Source organism: Perognathus longimembris, chromosome 1 (assembly GCF_023159225.1).
Source record: "Perognathus longimembris pacificus isolate PPM17 chromosome 1, ASM2315922v1, whole genome shotgun sequence".
NCBI classification, from domain to species: domain Eukaryota; kingdom Metazoa; phylum Chordata; class Mammalia; order Rodentia; family Heteromyidae; genus Perognathus; species Perognathus longimembris.
The window spans coordinates 53,648,002-53,670,503 of record NC_063161.1 but is presented as its reverse complement, the minus strand read 5'-3'; the positions used below and the strand labels follow the sequence as shown (position 1 = coordinate 53,670,503).

General features: G+C 40.1%; 1 protein-coding gene across 4 annotated transcripts in view; it reads left to right on the top strand.

The window, feature by feature from the left end:
• Dip2b (disco interacting protein 2 homolog B) overlaps positions 1-22,502 on the top strand; it is a 237,333-nt gene that overhangs the window by 100,150 nt on the left and 114,681 nt on the right. For all 4 annotated transcript variants that reach the window (XM_048364373.1, XM_048364381.1, XM_048364358.1 and 1 more), the window contains exon 2: positions 11,676-11,747. In XM_048364373.1, the coding sequence (XP_048220330.1) occupies positions 11,676-11,747 (72 nt within the window). The remainder of the gene's footprint in view (positions 1-11,675; positions 11,748-22,502) is intronic.

Below are 22,502 nucleotides of genomic sequence, written 5' to 3'. Positions count from 1 at the left end.
TATTGGCTGCCAAATTTTTTCATCTCAAATTTTTAAAATTTTTACAGCTATAGGAGGATAGGTTTATATTTTGATCTGTTGTTAAGTTTGTCTAGCTTGTTGATAAAGAATGTCTGGTGCATGTACCAGTTAATGTAGACTCAGTGGTTGGTATAGATGTTGTTGTTGTTGTTGTTGTTGTTGTTTTTCCAGTCCTGGTGCTTGAACTCAGGGCCTGGGCACTGTCCTTGAGCTTCTTTTGCTCAAGGCTAGCTAGCACTCTACCACTTGAGCCACAGAGCCTCTTCTGGCCTTTTCTCTGTGTGTGGTACTGAGGAATCAAATCCAGGGCTTCATGTGTGCTAGGCAAGCACTCTACCACTAAGCCACATTCCCAGCCCTAGATGAATGTTTTGTGCATTATTGTATTTATATACATGACCATATATGCATTTTAACTAGTCTGTTATTTTCTGGTTTGGATCTTTATATTTCCTTTTTGTGATGCCAGTTCTCCAACTTTCATAGGCTGTAGCATCTGAAGATACTAATTTTGTTGGCTCTTAGTGCTTGAGAATGTAGCGCCATGTTTCTTTTGAGATATCATGCGTTCTTTCCTCTTCTTCCTTTAAAAAAAAAAAAACCAAGTAGGAGTCTAGAGATAGAGCTCAGTGGTAGAGAAGGAAGCACCAACCCAGAATTCTCTAAATGGCCACTTTAAAGATAAAGGTGTTGATAGACCTTTTGTAGGTTGGGGCTGGGTGGAGCGTGTGCTGTGTGCCAGAGACTGTTGTATTTACTCTCACTGAAGTCTCATCATAAGTACTCTGGGTAGGAGTTATTCCAGTTTTACCTATTGTGAAACAGGCATAGCATTGCTCAGTGATTTGTCCAGAAGCAAGTGGGTGGCAGGCTGAGGGTCCAAACCCAGGTCTGCTCTCACCGAAACACATGGGATTTTCTTCTGCTGAGCCATACTGTGATTCCTCCTACAACTTGTAAACATTCAAACCATTGGTACAGCAAATTTCTTGTTGGTGGAAATAATTTTTCTATGTGAACAGAACAACATACCTTTTGCATTAGATGGACTAATTTAACCAGTTGCCTGATGATGTAGTGAGACTAAGTTCAGTTTCTCAGTATCTTCAGTGTTTAACTCTCTTGATTTTTATTTGTTTGAACTTGCTTGATGCCTTAGGTGAAATACCATTTGTAAGAAGTCATATATATTTGACCTGGAAAACTGAGTTGTATAACCAAAACAATTCTGTGATTTGAGTTTTGGAAGAAAGCAATCTGGTCTTTACTCTCTGTTCTTGACATGAAAAATACTTCGCTTTTGTCCAAAATGAGATGAGAGGACATCTGAGAATGGAAAGTTGAAAGTGTTAAATCTCCTTCAAATATTTTTGTGAAATTAGTAAGAATATAGCTGACAGTTGAAGACTTTCAGAATCACTGCTTATTTTTTTTTACTAAAAGAAAAATTAGATTAAAAGTCTAGTCTTTCAACAGATTGTAGTATTTTATGAGACCTTTATTTCTGGCTAAACTTTAATAATGTTATCTTTTTGCCCTCTTTCAACATGAGATTAATTTCTCCTCTGTAGAAAGACTGTAGAAAATGTTAGAAATAAGTCAGTGATTTAAATTCTTTTGTATCCTGTTAGTCACTGAAGTCCAGATCTAGCAAGAAAAACTGGTAGAGAGAGAGAAGACCAGTGACTTAAGGGGTAACACCATTGTAGTGACTGAGCTTCATTCTGTGTGTTCATGATTCTTTTTTCTCTTTTTGTTTTTTATGCCAGTCCTGGGACTTGAACTCAGGGCCTGAGCACTGTCCCTGGCTTCTTTTTGCTCAAGGCTAGCACTCTACCTCTTGAGCCACAGCGCCACTTCTGGCCTTTTCTGTTTATGTGATGCTAAGGAATCAAACCCAGGGCTTCATGCATGCTAGGCAAGCACTCTACTACTAAGCCACATTCCTAGCCTTCATGATTCTTTCTGGAAGGAGGGTGGTTGAAGATCTGTGGCTACTGTATGCCACTCATTGAGTGGAATTGTCATTGTAAGGAAAACAGGATAAAATTTAATAAAAAGTTTTGTCTCTGTCTGGTGTCTTCAGGATATCCAGTTCATCTTTTCAGCTCTGGTTTAAGACTGACTTCACTCACATTCTCAGTCTTCCTTATAATAAATAAACTCTCAGCAAGAATGGTTTGCTTACATCCCTGTGTTTGGATAGTCGCACCCATCTCCATCCATAGCTAACACACACCACCTTCTAGGTACAAAGCTTCTATGTGAAGGATGGATTAGATACAGCTATAAATTTGAAGATGAAGCTCTTTATAACTTTTGTTCTTAATTCTTCCCTTCCTGCCCTCTTCCATCCTTCTTTTCTTTTTTTTCATTTCCTTTCCACTTAACTACCCCTCAACAAAATGGAAAGACTACTTTCTATTTAGTAATAATGGATAGAAATTTATTTTTTCAAAGAAGTGAATTGTTTAATATTATTTTAAAATTCTTATTATTTAATAAGGACTTTAATAATCTTTAGGAGATGAACTTGTGATCCTAAAAGTGTGTGTGTATATTGGGTTTTTGTTTTGTTTGTTTTTTTGAGACAGTTTTATAGTGTAGTTGAAGCTGACCTCTAGTTTCAGCTTTCTGAATACTAGTATTATAGGCATGTGCTCCTATGCCTAGCTGCATGTATGTGGTGGGGGGAGATCTTCAGTCTCTTGAGTAGTTAGGATTATAGGCTTGAACCACTGTTTTTTGTTTGTTTCTCATTTTTAACAGTAGCTGGGTACAGAACACAGACACAGTTCTCACTGTTGACTTCTCTCATTTAAAAGATGAAAGCGTGCTAGGAGCTGGTGACTCATTCCTGGAATCCAGCTACTCTGGAGGCTAAGATCTGAGTATCCTGTGAGTCAAAGCCAGCCCAGGCAACAAAGTCTGTGAGACTCAGATCTATTAACTATCAAAAAAGCTGAAAGTAGATCTGTGGCTCAAGTGGTAGAGCGTTGCCTTGAGCAAAAAGCTTAGGGACAGCGCCCAGGCCTCAAGTTCAAGCCCCTGGACTGGCAGGCAAACACACACACACGATTAAGAGACAGTTCACGCAGGGTTTTTACACACACACACACACACACACACACACACACACACACACACACACGATTAAGAGACAGTTCACCCAGGGTTTTGGTGGAGGGTGTAGAGAACTGTTAATCCCTTTTGGAAAGTCATCCATTTTGAGGAGAGTTAAAAAGATTGTTTATCCCATGTTGTTCATTTTATGAATAATAGGTTAGCTTTATTACTTTTATTGCATCTGATTTGGAGGCCTCCTACAAAGAAATAAGGGTGGACAGAGAATAGGTAAGAGAAGGTCAGAGACTGCGGGGAATGTAACTCTGAAGTAGAGTGCTTGCCTAGAATTCGAGAGGGCCTATAGGCACTTCCTTCTCCCCTACTCCACCTCCCAAAAGGAAGGAAGGCCAGAATCTCAGGTTCTAATGTGGCATTTTATGTCCTTAAGCAAGATGTAAATTAATATCTTTTAGCATTTCACTCTTGAAGGTCAGTGTCACAAAGGTGATGATGAATTTCTTTTTGAATAAGGTTGTTAGCTAAATCACATGAATTGATGTCAGCATAGGCCGTTGTTCCAAGCATGCTACTCTTCCACACTGTGAGTTTGATAGGTATGTCTTCACCTCACAGTTACCCAGACCCAATCCAGGACCAAACTTTCTGAAGCAGAATTTAGAACTCATCTCAAGATGAGTTCAGGGTAGTGTTTTCAGAACAGGGATTTTGGAGACAAGTCTGAGATCAAACCCTGATCGCTGCACTTACTAGATGTGACTGTAAGTGAATTGTTTCCACTTTCTGTGCCCCACTCAGAGCCTCTATAAAATGAAAGTGATATTAACATTGCTGTGTAGGGCTATTACAGACTTCTTAAACAAAGACTATTAAGTCAATCCTAAGTATCATAACAGTGTTATTTACTTACTTAGGCTTATTGAATACCCTGGTTATTTTTTTATTACCAGTATTTCCTATTCAGCTTTCATAGGACTTCGTACATAATTTCCAGGGTACCTCTTGTGACTTTTATCATAATCGTTTAAACTGGGAGTCTCTTGAAGGCAAAGATACCATTTTATTTATCTTTATTCTGTTATTTATCCAATAGTCTAATATACTTTTCCAAGGTTCCCCTAGCATGTCACCTGCAACAGAAGTGACTTTGAGATAGGGTTTATATCTTTCTATTTCCATTGGAGCAAGACACGTTAATGGCTGGAGGTATAATCTTTGCTATTTGTCAAGATTGTTTCCTATGGAAAAAAATAATGCAACATGATGGTCTGCAGAATTTTCCAAAGCCTGTTTTTTTTTCACACCTAATTGTATAGGTCACTGCACAGGATTACTTAGCATTTTCCTGCTTGCTTGGAAGATAAGGATCCTAAAGCAACTACCAAATATAGCCATGCCTATACTGAACCAGTCAGCAGCAGAGTAAAGCTAATAAACTGAGAGACTGTGTAATTAAGAATTTATATAATATTTTTCATATTCAAACAAAAGGCCAGAGCTCACCCAAGTGTCATCCTTTCTGTCAAGTTTTCTTGTCTGTATGGGAAGAGCTCATGATACTTCCTGCATGCAGTGTGCATCTCCTTCCCCTGCCCCTTCTATGTTCCTTCTACACCTGCCAGGTGCTGCAGACCTCAAAACATGGCTACTCTTCTAAGTATACATGTGGGTGGAAAAATACGTTATCCTAGTGGGAGAGGAAGGCTAGTCCTTCCTGTTCAGTTCTCAAAAAACTAAAGCTATAGAGTAGGTTTCAACAGGCTTTCTGAAATCATATGTTGATACTGGTACTTTCTATACTAGGGTTTGAACTTGGGGCCTCCCACTTGCTATCAAGTTCTTTACCCCTTGAACCACACTCCCAATTCTGTGTGTGTGTATGTGTATGTGTGTATGTGTGTTCCAGCTAGTCCTGAACTCAGGGCCTGGGCACTGTCCTTGAGCTTTTTTCCTCGATGCTAGTGCTCTACCACTTGAGCCACAGCTCTGTGTTCAGTTCTGTGTGTGTGTGTCTGTCTGTCTGTGTGTGTGTGTCTCTGTGTGTGTGTGTCTGTGTGTGACTGTGTATGTATGTACTTCACTGGAGTCAAGAGTCTCACAGACGGGGCTGGGGATATAGCATAGTGGCAAGAGTGCCTGCCTCGGATACCTGAGGCCCTAGGTTCGATTCCCCAGCACCACATATACAGAAAACGGCCAGAAGTGGCGCTGTGGCTCAAGTGGCAGAGTGCTAGCCTTGAGCAAAACAGAAGCCAGGGACAGTGCTCAGGCCCTGAGTCCAAGGCCCAGGACTGGCCAAAAAAAAAAAAAAAAAAAAAAAAAAAAAGAGTCTCACAGACTTTACCGCCCAGGCTGACTTTGAACCATGATCCTCAGATTTTAGCCTTCTGATTAGCTAGAATCAAAGGCATGAACCACCAGTGCCCAGCTCAACTCTTTTTTTTTTTCTTTAGCGTATTTTTCAGATTGGATCTTGAATTTTGCTTAGGACCAACCTCTGACCATGATCCTCAATCTCTCGTCTCCCACAAAGCTGGAATGACAGATGCCTGGCTTTTGGGATTAGAGAGGAGATCTGACTAATTTTTTTGCCTGGGCTGACCTCCAACTGCAGTCTTCTGCCTCCTGAGTTGCTGAAATTACAGACATGATCCACCATTGTGGCTTAGACCTCATACTTTTAATCATATTAAAAACTTTGCAAGGTAGATCTTGTTCCCCATTTTAAAGACATATAAACAGACTTCTGAAGAGGTTGAGACAAGCGTATCCGGAATCTTACAGCCAAGAAGTGGTAAGGTTCTGCCCTACCTGTGGTTCTGTCCAGCTCAGGTTCTGAGTTCTTTTTTTTTTTTTTTTTGGCCAGTCCTGGGCTTGAACTCAGGACCTGAGCATTGTCCCTGGCTTCTTTTTGCTCAAGGCTAGCACTCTGCCACTTGAGCCACAGCGCCACTTCTGGCCATTTTCTGTATATGTGGTGCTGGGGAATTGAACCCAGGGCCTCATGTATACGAGACAAGCACTCTTGCCACTAGGCCATATCCCCAGCCCTGGTTCTGAGTTCTTAATGACAGCAAGATGCAAATGACTGTTCTTCTATCATCTTCAGTCTACTGTGTCAGTTTTCTTGAATATGATTTGTGGGCTGTTTGTGCCGTGTTTTTTTGGGGTTTTTTTTTTTTTTTTGGCCAGTCCGGAGTCTTGGACTCAGGGCCTAAGCACTGTTCCTGGCTTCTTTTTGCTCAAGGCTAGCACTCTGCCACTTGAGCCACAGCGCCACTTCTGGCCATTTTCTGTATATGTGGTGCTTGGGAATCAAACCCAGGGCCTCATGTATATGAGGCAGGCACTCTTGCCACTAGGCCATATCCCCAGCCCATGTGCCGTGTTATTTTTGTTGATGTCAGGTGGTGAGATGTTGGGGACATAGTTCCTCTGTTCCACATGTTCACGTAGTTGGTATTGGCTATTAAGAACTGTGGTAGGGTCAGTGCAGCTGGACAGCTTGAAGGCATGTAGGCCCCAGAGATTTCATGGCCTGTCTAGTGTTTCAGGTCAGGATCTTCTATGTTCCTTCTACACCTGCCAGGTGCTGCAGACCTCAAAACATGGCTACTCTTCTAAGTATACATGTGGGTGGAAAAATACGTTATCCTAGTGGGAGGGGAAGGCTAGTCCTTCCTGTTCAGTTCTCAAAAAACTTGAACAGCAGGTTTACTTTAGACACAAACCATTTGAATACAGTTGTGTGGTTTTTTTTTTCAGGTATACTTGTGGCACTCCTTTATATTCCATATGCCAGATGGCAGAAAAATCTATGCTGAGGAATAATGCTTGTGGTGTGACTTAGTGTCTGAGCTCCTCGGGTTCATGTTCTCCTGTGGGGGCTGGGTAGCCAAGACCACATTCCTCCTCTCCATCCCTTCCTCACATTAAGTCATTAGAACCACCCAGAACACTCCTGGCAGGGCTCTTTCAAGGCAGCAATCTTTAAACTTGCTTGATTATTAAAGGACTGATTGGCAGATACTTGTCCAGAGTATAGATTTCTGAATCCTAATCTAGACTCCCGCGAATCAGATTCTTCCCGGGAGGGGCTTGGAAATTTGTGTTTTTGCAAATTCTTTAGATTATCTTTTTAAAATAGTCAAGGGCTGAAGATGTTAATTACTGGCATGAATGAAGTCCTGGATTGATCTGCAGCACTGAATGTGTACATGTGTAATTGAGTAAAAAAAAAAGATCAAATTTTGATCTAGTGCAGCAAAATCTACTTGACTCCGGGTAGTGAGAATGGTTTAAGAGTACAAAACATAGATGGGCAATTACAGAAGGTAGGATAACAAATCCTCACTGAATTCTTTCAGTCAGGCCAGATAAGGGATATCTTTATCTGTCATGGAGTTCCTCTGTGATTTATTAGTGTTCTTTCCTCTTTCCAGGCAGTTCAGATGTTGCTTTTCTGCTCACCTTTAAGGGCTGCTCTCAAGTTTTAGTAAACTCGTGGCTCTAGCTTTCCCTCTTTGGGCCTTTCAGCTCCTGCTAAGGGCCTCATTTTCTTCTATTCCAGTTTCCACCCAAGTACACATGTCTCTTTTGATTTATTGTTCTCTCACTGTCTCCATTTAACTTAATTCATTCAGTCACTCATTCAGCAAGTGTCTATTGTGCCAGGTTGTGGGCGGGCTACAGGGAGAAGCAAGACACAATTCTTGCCCTCAAGTGCCCAGTCTAGTAGGGAGATAGAGGTGTAAACAGATCATTAAAATATCAGTTATGCTAAGTGCTGCCGCAGCAGTGTGCACAGGGTTGCAGAAGCCCTAGGAGGAAGGGCTGACAGATGATGGAAGACTGGCATTGGAGATGACTTGCTTTTGCCAGTATGGGATTTGACTGTCTCTACCACTGTAGCCACCTCTCTAGTCCAGCATTTTTCTGGTTAATTTGAAGATGAGGGTTTCAGACTTTTCTGCCTAGGCTGGCTTCAAACCTCAATCCCTTCCAAACCTCCTCCCTCCCCTCCCCTGCCATCGCTCCTAGGTCGCTAGGATTACAGATGGGAGACACCAGCCAGACTAGAGGTGACTTTTGAGCAGGACTTTGTAGTCAGAAAGAATTTCCGGGTTTCTATGTGACCCCGCCTCATAGGCCTCACATTCCCCTTAGTACTGCTTTTCCAGGTCTTCTTAATATCTTTGCTCATTTATGAATCCAGCAGAGCTAATTGATGCGGCGGAATTAGATTCTCTCAATTGACCCCTTTCAAAATCCGAGACATTAGTGGTTGATGGATGTCCCAGATCTGAAAGTGGGTCCTGTGACATGAACAATTGAGACTATAGGCACTGAAGAGGGCTTTTTAAAGGCCTTCTACTTTCTCAGATGTTTTCTGAGTCTGCAGAAATGGTCTTTGATGTGTCCCCAAAGGGAATGAAAGAAAGAGGGAAAAGGAGTGGAACAGAAATAATCTGTTACTAGTTGTTTTGGGTCTGAGACTGGGTCTCGAACTTAGTACCTGACACTGTTACTCATTAGCTGGCATTCTACCAACTGAGCCATACCTCCAACTCCTGTAAGTTTTTTTTTAATAATAAAAAACATTCTTTTCCTGTTTCCAGTAGTTGTATCCGTGGTAGTAGGTTCCTGCTCCTCTATTAGTTGTGTATATTTTTTGAGATTATCTAAAGTTCCTAAATTTGAAAAGCCTTGGATTTTATTATTTGAATATTCCACTAGAAAAACAGTGAACCATTGTGATTTATTGAATTTGTATATTCAGTAAGTAGTAAGATAGAAATTTTAAAATATTTGTTTCTTAAAATAATAGGTATAGAAAACTAAGGAAATATAGTGGGGGGGGGGGGGAGAAAAAGCTAAAACCATGTCAATATCCTGTAAGCCTTCTTGCTTATATTTTGGTGTAGGCCTGCTTAAATATTAGAGTACTTACCTAGCATGCAGGAGTCCCTGGGTTTAGTCTCTAGCACTGAAAAGTATGCAAAGTAAAGTCATTTACTAAAAACATTCATCTTTATATGCATGTTTTTAAACATTACTGTCCTAAAAATTGTAAACTATAGCTTGCTTTTTTTCTGTTAAGTATTTTGACCATCTTACTGTGTTAGCAACTAAGCATAGGAAAATGTGTAAAATACATTGAGAGGGATAAGAATGTGGTTTGGTAGTACTTGGCTTGCCTAGTGTGCATGAGGCCATGGATTCAGTTCCTTGGTACCACATAAACAAAAAAATAATAAAATTAATTTTAAAATATATTGAACATAAAAGGCAAGAAGCAAGTTTGATGTACATATTTTTCATTAAAATCAACTTGTTTAATAAAATAACATGAAATTCCCTTACACTCCCATATCATAATATAAACAACTTAGTATATAGAGCCTTCCTGATGTGTGTATATGTGCACAACACATACACACAAACATCTGTTACTTTCTTTATAAAACTAGACTGTCTATACCTGCTGCTTGCCTTCCACATTCAATATATTTTAAACATCTTCCTATGCTATTAGATTTAGAATACCACATATTATTAACATCCTTAGTACTGTTAAAAATTTTGGGTAGATCAGTCTTTATTGGAGGATTGTCAAATCTTCATTGTAGGACTGTTCTGTTTTTTGTAAAGTGTTTCCTGGAAACTTGTCTCCTTCTACTTTTTTCATATAAAGAATGAGACAAGAGATATTGTCATGTACAATTACTGAATGAAAAGTTTGATAGAAATTTTCAAATTACTCCAGAAAAAAAAATTTTTTTTTACTATGTCCTGAAGATTCCAAATCTCTGTTTTTTCCCTGAGTTCTGGATTTATGTAACTAACATAACATTTTTTTTTTCTTTTTTCTGTCAGTTGTGGGGCATGAACTCAGGGCCTGGGAGCTATCTCTGAGCTCTTTAGCTCAAGGCTAGTATTCTACCACTTTGAGCCACAGTGCCACTTCTGTTTTTCTTTTCTTTTTTCTCTCTCTCTCTCTCTCTCTTTTTTTTTTCTGGTGGCCAATTGGAGATATGAGTATCATGGACTTCCCTGCTCAGGCTGGCTTCGAACCACGATCCTCAGATCTCAGCCTCTTGAGTAGCTAGGATTACAGGCATGAGCCACTGGCGCTTGGTCTATAACTAATTTTTGATGAGATAATCTCTTATGGGATTCAGGGCATGCCTGTCCTAAGCTCAACTCTTTGCCTCACCAGACATACACTTCTTACTGTAATTCTTTATCAGAGATTGGCACAACCATCTGCTCGGTGGCTCAAGCCAAAAAACACATTCTCTGTCATACATTCAACCAGTCAGCAAATCAAACCCAGCCTTCCTCCTTACAGTTCGTCCTTATATTTCTTTTTCCAGCCTCTGTCCCTGTGGACTCAAGCTGCAGTCAGATTCAAATCTCTGCAGTAGTGTTGGGATAACATCTAGTCTTTCTGGTTTTTAGGCTTGGTCCCACTGTCCATTGTCGTATGGAAGAAGGGCCTTGCCGTAGCACAGGTCTGCAAGTGGCGCTCCTACTGCAGCCCTTTATGGAGCCCCACTTACTGTGCTGAGCCCTTTATGGAGCCCCAGTTACGCTGCTGATCCAACACAGCCTCGAATGCGGAGGGTAGCAAACTGACATTGATTTCAAGTTTTCGTCATCAAATTATTCCCCCATCAGTTGCCTATGTATAAAATTAGTAAACATTTGAATGCTTATATTATGTTTTATGCTAAATTTGGACTTTTTCCTGTTTTTATGCATTGAATTCTGTGTAAAGCTCCTTTTTAAATAAACCTTGCTCTGATTAGAAAAATACATTTTTTGGAAAATAGTGCTCTGTCGTGTCACAGGTATTTCATGACATTTATTTCTTCCTCCAGCTTTGACTCTCCCCCCTTTAGTACCCTTTTGGTGCTGTGCACTTCTTCCATTCAGCCTTGTTCTCTACCTGAGATTTTTCCTCCCTATTTATCACTCTACCCTTGTTGCAACTGTTGTTATCTACTTTGTATGTGCTTTATATGTACTTTTTATATAACCTCATAAAAAAGACAATGTGCATGAATAATACAAATCAGTGAGTGGAGGAGAGAGGGGCTAAGACAAGTGTTAGGATGAGAAAGAAGGACCTTTGAAATGCTTCGTCCCTGTCCGGAAGTCTCCGTTACTTCCCTTAAATAGACTACTGAGCAAATAAGAGAATGTGCCACAAACTAGTTGCACTCATTAGGTTAAACTGTAACTTTTGGAGGAAATCATTGTCTGCCAAGTTATATAGTGTTCCATTTGGGAATATCTTAAATACCAAGGAAATGTGAGTGCCGAGGATCTGGGGAATCTCTTGTCATGAAGCACATTGTCTTGAAGGATCAGAGTCAGGGACAGGCCCTGCAGTTTTCCACAAGTAGTCAACTCAGCCTGTGGAAAGTCACACTTAGCAGAACATTTCCCCCACCCCGACTGTATATGTGGTAGTTCTAAAATACTCTGTAATTAATTTATCTTTACGGTGAGCAACCACAGAATAAGAATAATGCCTAACCTATTTCTGTTTCTTGCTATTTTAGGAGACATCACACAGAAAGGTTATGAAAAGAAAAGGTCCAAACTCCTGTCTCCTTACAGCCCACAGACTCAAGGTAGGTGATGGGAAGTGGTTTCAACTTTTTTCAATATTTTTACAACAGAGAGATGCTTTTTCTGTTCCTGTTTTTTTTTTCCATCCCCCACAAGAGAAGAGAAAAATTGAAGGGAAGAAAGGAGGAAATGTGTTGTAATTGAGCATCTGTTATGTGCTAGGCACTTTTAAAATACCCAAGGTCATTGATTCATTTATGCAGAGCTTGGGTGGTGGTGTGTGAAAGACTGAGATGATTTAGTGGCAGAAAATTGTAGGCCATGGAAAAACTGCTGCTTATTTATACTGGAGCACAAGTAGAGATGGAAAGAGGGAAGCAACTAGGAAGATAGGAATTGAAGAGCAGCACCTAAGGAGGACAGGAGAATCTGCAGATAGAATTCTAAATGAACTTGATAGTTACAGCCAGAGTTACTGCTTCAAGGGGCTGCTAGGTTTTTGTTTGTTTCTTTGTTATTATTTTTATTTTTTACTAACATACATTAGTTGTATGAGGGGGGGTTCATATGACATTTTCACGCATGTATATCAGCCTGGATAGTTTTTTAAATATCCAAAAGTTCACAGTCACTTTTGTGCTTACTTCCAAAGGAGTTGCTATGCCTTTTTCTCTAAGCAAAGCTATCACATAAGTCATCATACTTTCAAAGGTACTAAGCTTCCAGGATTCCCTTGCATTTCTACCTTAATCACTTTTACTATACTTTTACTATTGTTTTCTTTTTTTAAAGTGTGATTTTATTGTTATTACTAAGGAGTTGTACAAGGGGTGACAATTCCGTAAGTCAGGTAATAAGTACAGACAATATCACCCCTTCCTTTGCTTTCCCTCAGTTTCCCCCTCTCATCCCTGCCCACAGCTAAAACTTTGTTTTCTTTATTTCTAATTTCCTTCTGCAAAGTATGTTTCTGTGGTTGTTCTTTGAAGAACGAATTGCTTTTGTTACAAATACCATGTGAACTTTGTGTCTCCCATGGTTCTCGTATTAAACTTTGTACAGCGCTTATAGCCTGTAAATATTTGTTGAAAGAATAATGAAATGAATAAGCATGATAAATACGATTGTATACCAACACACACGTTTCATTGAAGTACTTGTTTTATTTAGTGCATTATTCTTGGAAATACATCCATCCCTCATTCTCTACAACAGAGGAATGTAGAAGAATCCCCTACAGATAATAAATTCTATAGATTTTTGTAGATCTGTTGCTGAAATAGAATAGAGTAATATTTACATATAATCTATATTAATCTTTTATATATTAAATCATCTCTAAATTACTTATATAATACCTAATGTGATATATCACATATAAGTAGCTGTTGCCATATAAATCATTGTTACACTTGATTGTTTAGGGAATAATGACAAGAAAAAAGTCTGTATGTGTTTAAACAATTCTTTCTCCCCCAAATACTTTGTTGGAGGTTGATTGAATCTTTGGATGTGGAGCCCTTGGATACAGAGGACCAACTCTACTTTCCTACAGAAAACCAGTAGGTTAGTGTAGTGACAGCCAATTGAAAATGCTTAGATGAACAGATGGCTGTAGAAATTCGAGAGAAGGGAGGTAGAAATTGGGCCAGTGACAGCTAATGGAAAGCTAGCCTTTACTTAGCAGGGAAAAATAGGGATGAGAAGAGTGAGGGTTTTTCTAACTTGTTGCTTAATTATGGACCTGGCCCATGCCCCCAAAGTCCCAGAGATTTTTTTCAGCCACTCTGTATAAAAGCAGTCAGATCCCATATGAGTAACTCAATAAGAAATGTTACAGTGAAAGGAACTATGATCTGTTTTTTACCCAAACAAAGGCAGACTACAGAGGAACCAAATCATGTTCAAAAACCAGTTGATGAATTTCCTATGAAAATTTGTATTGTTAGCACATTCTTGCCCCATGGGCAAACCTACACAGAGAGCCACATCATACATAAATAGACAGTTGCTGAGTAATAGGGATTTACTACAGTAGGCCAAGAATATACAACAGCATACCTGTCTCTGTAGGAATGGCCTTACCAGTGATCGATCCCACAGGAAAGGCAGAAGCCATTTGATAGAGTTTCTTTTTCTTTCTTTTTTTTTTTTTTTTTTTTTTTTTGCCAGTCCTAGGCCTTAGACTCAGGGCTTGAGCACTGTCCCTGGCTTCTTTTTGCTCAAGGCTAGCACTCTACCTCTTGAGCCACAGCGCCACTTCTGGCCATTTTCTATATATGTGGTGCTGAGAAATCGAACCCCGGGCTTCATGTATACGAGGCAAGCACTCTTGCCACTAGGGCATATTCCCAGCCCCTATCATAGAGTTTCTTCAACTTCCTGCCATCAGACTTCAGATTTGCCACATTTGTGTCTTTTTAAATCGTCACTTCATGCAGTGATTCTAAACATTTTTAGCCACATAATGCTCCTGCTGAGGCACACTGCTGCCCAACCCCATCATCCATCTCTCTTTCTCAGCCAGCTTCTTCTCTCAGCAGTTCCTCATGCTCTTCGCTGTCCTCTTTAAAACCTTGGTTTATTCATCACCCAAGTCCCTCTCCACCTGTCTTATCATCACCTCTTGGTAATCTAAATGCTCTGTATCTACTGTCTCTATTTTCTCAGCTCCTTCTCAAATCACTTCTGGTGAGCAACTCTCATTTTCTTATCTTTTTCTTTCTGTCCTTAGCATTCCTGCAGACTCACCCTCTTGAATTAAACGTTCAAACTTTGTGTCTTGGAGCTTGAATTTAGGGCCTGGGCGCTGTCCTTGAGCTTCTTTTGCCTCAAGGCTAGCACTCTGCCACTTAGAACTTCCTGGTTTTTATTGGTTAATTAGAAATAAGAGACTTGTGAACTTTTCTGCCCAGACTGGCTTTTTAAACTGCAGTCTTCAGATCTCAGTCTCCTGACTGACCAATATTAATATTATAGGCATGAGCTCTTGGAACCCAGCTTAATGTTCAGACTTAAAAGGAAAGGCTCTAAGACCTCTTGACTTCTCATTGTATTACTGGTTCTCAAAATTGTAGTCTCTATCAGAATCACTCAAGGGCTTGCTAATATAGATCGAAGACCCCCCATTCTCAAAGTTTCCTGATTCAGTAGGTACAGGGTTGAGTCTGACAATTTGTGGTTTTGTCAGGCTCCTAGGTAATGCTGAGGTTGCTGGCCCAGAGACCAGACTTTGAGACCACTGCTCTCTCTTTCTCCCTAGATTACTTTAGCCACCCACCACACCTGTGACATCGTCATTTGAATATAGGTAACTCAGTTATGTATCTTCAACCCAGATCTATCTTGTGCTACTTCATACATCCAACTGTATCCTTAACATCTGTACTTACATACTTCAACATATCTTAAAATAACGTAATTTTGGATACATTTAAATTTATATGACTACTTCACACCATCCCTATCATCACCATCCAACTCCTACATACCCCTCCACACATCCAAAACTCCAGCCTCAGCAGCAGCCAACCTGTTCCTCTACTTGTAGCTTTGCCTTTCTGTGAAAATGCAATTGACATTCCTAAGCCAAATGATAGAAATTTAAAGCACATCCTCAGAAGTCCTGTCTTCATTTTGGTCTTTCTACAGTCACTGAGTGGTCTGTTTTCAGTTTCTTCTTGAGCTCCTTTTGGTAAATGTAATTTTTCTAGGGAATTATATTGTGTAAAATTTCAGATTTTTAAGTTATTGACAACATTCTATTTTTAAAGCTTCAACTTTGTTTTGATTATTTGGTCGTTCTCTCCCTCTATAGTGCTAGAGACAGAACTCAAGGCCTTTGCATGTTAGGCAAGCACTGCACCATACAGCTACATCCCTAGGCATGAATCAGTCCTCTCCATCCCCACCCTTTAAGAAAAAATTATCAGTCTTCCCAGAAATTTTTGTCTTTTCAAAGAATAAGCTTTTGATTTTGCTGATATGTTTTGTATGTTTTAATTTTTTTTATTTACTAATTTCCTGTCTCATATTTCTTTCTTTGTACTCTTTAAATTTACTTATGCATGTTTTCTAAATTTTCTGAGTCCCATGCTTTGATCTTTCCTAAGATAAGTGTTTCTTAACTCACCATGGCTAGAAAGCAAGTCTGTACAAAAGCTAGTCTTTGTTATTTGTTAAGACATGCCTAGTCTTGGGTAAATTTCTGTAGCTCATCTGCTTGTTTTAGTTATTGAGTTGATGATTCTGTAGATATTAGCTCAAACTAATACGTTGTATTGTTCAGATCTTTTCTTATTTGTACTAGGTTTTTTACTATTAGATCTAACAATTTTGAAAGGAAGTGTGTTGAAAACGTGTACAACTATAGAATTGCAGTTTTCCTTATAATTTCATCAAGTTTTACTTTTATATCTTTTAAAGTATGTTAGTAGATGCACATAAATTAAAAATAGTATCTTCAGAGGTTCAAGATGTAGCACAGAGGTAGACGTGTGCCTGTCCTGAGCAAGACCTATCCTAAGGCTGCCTTCTTTCCTCCTTCTAAACTGCTAATTTAGTAGACATCTTAATTCTCCCAAACAACACAAGCACTTTAAAATGCTTGAATGTTAATCACCAACATGTCCCATGTTACATTTTAGCATCACCTTGTTTACATGCCTCTCAATTATTATGTACTTAATAATTATTCATTATTTCTTATATCTCACTCCTCAATTCAGTTTCCTTCTTCCTAAAATTCATGCTTTAGTGAGGATATTAATATCCTTTTTCTCCCATCTTTGTTCTTGACTCTTTCTTCCCCAAAAAAGCAATGTAGAAATAGATGATCTAACACACACACACACACACACACACACACACACACACACAAAAAGAGAGAGAGATTACCCTTGGGTCTTTGTCACAATATATCTTTGTAGATCTTGAAAAGATGTTTAATTTGATTTTTAGTGACATTGGAATATATATTTCAAACATTATACTAAAATCAGTTTACTTCTACAGGTGTGTGTGGGGGGGGCAGGGTCACATTTTCCCAGATTCAGTTGCTGTCTTACCTTTTTTTGTTTTGTTTTGTATTTTTGTGCCACTCCTGGGGCTTGAACTCAAGGCCTGGGCATTGTCCCTGAGCTTTCTTGCTTAAAGCTAGCACTATATGATAGTGCTCCACTTTGGGCTTTTTTTCTGATCAGTTGGAGATAAGAGGAGTCTCACAGACTTCCCTGCCTGAGATGATTATTTCAAACCACTGTCCTCAGATCTCAGCCTCCTGAATAGCTAGGATTACAGACATGAGCCACTGGCGTCCAGCATCTTATGTTTTATTCATTTCAATAGGAAGACACTTCATCATGAAGGGTTACTTGAGTGTAGTGTGTAAAAGTAACATTTATTTATTTATTTATTTTGCCAGCCCTGGGCCTTGGACTCAGGGCCTGAGCACTGTCCCTGGCTTTTTTGCTCAAGGCTAGCACAATGCCACTTGAAACACAGCGCCACTTCTGGCCATTTTCTATATATGTGGTGCTGGGGAATCGAACCCTGGGCTTCATGTATACGAGGCAAGCACTCTTGCCACTAGGCCATATTCCCAGCCCCAAAAGTAATATTTTCTACTAATACATTTTTAGAAAATTAATACTGCAACATGGTGTTACTAGAACACTTACATACATATGCATTTTTTAAAAATTGATTTTATGTATGTTTTTTTTTGGCCAGTCCTGGGCCTTGGACTCAGGGCCTGAGCACTGTCCCTGGCTTCTTCCCGCTCAAGGCTAGCACTCTGCCACTTGAGCCACAGCGCCGCTTCTGGCCGTTTTCTGTATATGTGGTGCTGGGGAATCGAACCTAGGGCCTCGTGTATCCGAGGCAGGCACTCTTGCCACTAGGCTATATCCCCAGCCCCTGATTTTATGTATGTTTTGATAGTACTGGGAAGTGAACTCATGGTTGCTTGCCAGGCAGGTGCTCTACAACTTAAACCATACCTCCATCTACTCATTATTATTTTGAAGGGTTGGGAAATTGAACCTCATACATCCTAAATACACGTCCTACTATGGACTTATACTCACAACCCTATGTATAGTTTACATTTCTCAAATCTTGCAGTCTTGAAAATAGGCCTTGGGGGGGGGTGGGAACCAATCATATAACAAGGAGAATGGAGAAATACGGAATTTAACACAAGTTTGAAAAAAAAATCCTTCAAACAGGTCATGACAATTGAGTAACCACAGTTTGGGCTAATATTTAAGCATAGCTTAATTCAGTAGCAGCATAGAGCTTAGGTTGTAAAATCACTATAGGTCAAATTTGAAACATTAAAATTACTTTTGGAAATCACTTAAACCCTTTTAGCATTGAAACTGACTGTTGTTTCTTCATTTAAGCAAAGCCAACGTTTAGCTGGTACTTAAAGGCTATATTTTAAAAGAGAGAGATATATTTAGGGAGATTAAAATCATATTCACACTTTGAGAGGCATGAGAAATGAAAGCATGGTGATTGTACGCCCCCCATATCTCTGTCCTGCTGTGCCAGGTCCTGTTCTCTTGACAGGAACGACCCACAGAATGTCTCTTTGTAGTTAGAAGTTTCTGAAACCAAATATAAAGCTTCTCACACTCCTCAGTTCACAAACTTCCACAAAGAAGGGGCCAGGAAATTAACTATTTCTTTTGGCACAGCCCAAATAATTGAATTAGCAAACCACATACTCCCCTGTAAACTAGTCTTTCTTGGCCATTTCCTGGGCTGCAGGAAAATGGAAGGTTTTCTATAGGAAGACTGTTTCTTCTCCTTATCTATGGCCTGATCTTTAAGTTAAAAAGTGGTTACTTCAAGTAACTAGTAAAATTTGCCAACTTCAGTATTACAGAGTTTTTATTTTATTGTTTTTTTTTTTAATTTTATTTTACAAGCGTAGCCAGGCATGGTGGTATATGCCTTTACTCAGGAGGTTGAGGCTTGAGGATTAGGAGTATGAGGCCAGCTTGAGCTGAGCTAGGTAGAATTTCATGATAGCCCTGGGCTACATGGTGAGAACCTGTCTCCAAAGAAAACTAACTAATTAAAAAACAAAACAAAAAAAAAAAAGCACTGGAGTTACAGACAGAATGACAGCACGTATTTGCTGAAAATTGGCTGTTTTCCAAGGAGACGACAGCACAGGATAAGTCCTATAAGACACTGCATTGGCGAGTCTCTACAGCTTGCTCCATCACTCTGGGTAGGGATTTGCTCGATGACAGAAGTTGTGATATTCTCCATTCCTATTGCCTGAGTAGCATTTTAAAAAAGTTCCCTCTGGCTGTCCCATAGATTATTTTCTATTTATGTTGTCTCACTTACCTACCTGACTCTTAAGCTCTTTCAGGAGCATTCTTTTTTTTTTTTTTTTTTGGCCAGTCCTGGGCTTTGGACTCAGGGCCTGAGCACTGTCCCTGGCTTGTTTTTGCTCAAGGCTAGCACTCTGCCACTTGAGCCACAGCGCCACTCCTGGCCATTTTCTGTATATGTGGTGCTGGGGAATTGAACCTAGGACCTCCTGTATATGAGGCGAGCACTCTTGCCACTAGGCCATATCTCCAGCCCAGGATCATTCTTTTAACTTATTCTATTTAGACTATCTCTAGTTTCTAGCATAAGTGCCATACATCAGATGTTGTTCTACAGGTATTTGGGCTGGGGATATGGCCTAGTGGCAAGAGTGCTTGCCTCGTGTACAGGTATTTGCAGAACTGGACCAAAAGTGCATTCCACTATTTTCTTTATGAAAGTAAAAAAGTTAAATAAGAAAAAAAGCAGTTAATCTACATTCCCCAAACTGATCTTTTCTCCTAGATTCTTCTGGCAGCTTGTCTCCACTCATAATAGTTCTTTTTTTTTTCATTTACATCTACTAAAACTCAAAACACCAAATCAGTGTATTATTTCCCATCTGTGGGAATGCCTACCAGCAAAATGAACAACAATCAATCCAAGTTTGGCAGAAATCTTGTGGGTCACAAGAACTTCTTATCAAAACACTAGAAGATGTCATCACATTCATAGGTATGTCTTATTCCTAAAAAGGCAATGGCTATGGCCCAAGGAGAGAGAGAAAAAATAAAAATAAAAACCCGGAAGTCATAAGCCAAGAAATAACATGTAAATAGTGAGATCCTATTCTGAGCAGACAACAAACACAATGAAGTAAAAGAAAATCAATGGATAAAAGAAGAAAAACAGCCAGTCCCTGAATTCAAGCCCCAGGAATGGCACAGCAAAAAAAAGAGAAAAATTATTCCTTCTCTTTTAAGAATATTTATTTACTTATTTTCTTGGTTTCAATTAACTTACAGTTACAAAAACTCAGTGGCAGAACTGTGGAGCAAGCAGTGTGGAGCATCTGGCAGTCCCAGTATACCTGTATGGATGTTGTCCCTTATCTTTTGTGCTTAAGACTAATGCTCTACCACTTGAGGAACAACTCCACTTCCTGCTTTTGGGTGGCTAAATGAAGATAAGAGTCTTGTGGGCTTTCCTATCTGGGCTGGCTTCAAACTGTGGTCTCAGCCTCTGGAGTAGCAAGGATTATAGGCATGAGCCACAAGTATCTGACAAAATGGTGTTTTTTCCTCTTTCTCTCCCCCCATTCCTCCCCCCTCCCTCCCTTTCTCCGTCCTTCTCTTTCTTTTGGTAGGTAGTGGGGCTTTGAACTCAGGGCCCGGGTACTGTCCTGAGCTATTTTGTTCAAAGCTAGTGCTCTACCACTTGAACTACAACACCACTTCCAATTTTCTGGTGGTTAATTGGAGATAAGAGTCTTGTAGACTTTAGTGCCTGGGCTGGCTTTAAACCATGATCCCCAGATCTCTGCCTCCTGAATATCTAGGATTATAGGTATGAACCACCAGCACCTGGCTTATGGGATTTTTCTTAATGATTTTGTGCAAGCATATGAAATAGTGAGAGCCACAGTGTTTTATTTTGTTTCCCCCCCCCCCCCCCCAATCCTAGGGCTTCATGAACTCAGGATCTGTGCACTGTCCCTGAGCTTCCTTTTGCTCAAGGCTAGCACTGTACTACTTGAGCCACAATACCACTTCTGGCCTTTTCTGTTTATGTGGTATTGAGGAATCAAACCCAGGGCTTCATGCATGCTAAGCAAGCATTCTATCACTAAGCCACATTCCCAGCCCACAAGTTTTGTATATAATTTATATAATTTAGAGGTAACAGATAAATAGGATTTTTAGGTTAACATTTAATCATATCCTCTAAATTGATATTTCTGTTTCAGTATGTTTTTTCTAACCACCTACTGTCACTGGTGGAAGTGAGGGGAGACAAGATCTTAATTATTTAAACCAAAATATTAGGTGTCTGCAGTATAAAAAAGGAAAGCTAATTACTACAGACATACAGGATGAGTAAGACCAGCCTCTAACCTCAAGTTATTTATTCTGTAGAAAGATAAGACAAATGAGGATCATAAAAGAGTAAAGTAAGCATTGTGTGATAGTTGTAAATAAAATACTGTAGAAATTAAATGGAACTAAACTTAAAACCAGTTAACTGGAATCAGAAATGGCATTTGAAATGCTGTTAGGTAGGCAGTGTGCCTCTGTATGTGGGGAGTGGAATCTCTTTTATTTTATGTATCTCGTTGTGATTTACAAGTTCCTTCCCAAGTGAAGCTTATAGCATAATGGAAAGAGCATGGAATTTTTCATTGTACTCCAAGTTCCGCTTTTTCATTTGCTGGACTTGGGTAACATTAGGATCCCCATGAACTGCAACACATATTGCAGTTATATCTTTCCCTCACATATCTTAGCAGAAGGAAGTCCAGTCCCTTCCTCTTGGGGCTTCTTTTTCCTCCTGAATTGTCCACAAACCCCAAGAGATTTCAGTAGTGAGACCTGAGAGGTGGTCAGTCCAGCTTCCATACCCAGAGGGGAAGAGCATTCCACAGGGTGCTACTAAGTCCAGACCTGCTGACCATCTGTGAAAGTAGCCCTCACCCACTGCTGAGCTCACTTCCTGGCCTGCCCTACTGATGTGCTTTGGAAGAGGAGCCCACTTTGCTTGGTTCCCATGGTGCCCCTCTTAGGTTACCAGGGCAAAGCTCCTGTACTGTGCAGCCTCCCACACTGCCATTTTCATGATGTCAGGTGGCCCAGAAAGCTCTTGGTCAGTCTGTTCAGACTCCTTCCTCTTTCACACCATGGTCTCTTCACTTCCTCCCTTTCCGAATCCACCCCCAGGAATCAGACCTTCAGATGCCAGCACTTTCCCCCCTCCTCATTTTCCCCAGGCATGAGGTTAATCACCCACCCTCCTAAGCAATGCAGTCCTCTGTGAATCACATTCCTTAGCCTCCCAGGGAAAGGGGCTCAAGGTGCCCCCACTCACACATCTTGGGCCGGGTAGAAGATGAGCATGGGTGCTACTTGTGATTCAGGGTGATTATCAGCATACTCTTACTGCAGAAAATGAAATCTGTGATGGCCATCCTGCTTGCTAATAGCATCTGTCAGATTGTGTTAAGAAAGTTGAAAGAGGGGCTGGGGATATGGCCTAGTGGCAAGAGTGCTTGCCTCGTAAACATGAAACCCTGGGTTCGATTCCCCAGCACCACATATACAGATAACGGCCAGAAATGGCACTGTGGCTCAAGTGGCAGAGTGCTAGCCTTGAGCAGCCAGGGACAGTGCTCAGGCCCTGAGTCCAAGCCCAGGACTGGCCAAAAAAAAAAAAAAAAAAGAAAGAAAGAAAGAAAGTTGAAAGAGGCTGGGAATATGGCCTAGTGGCAAGAG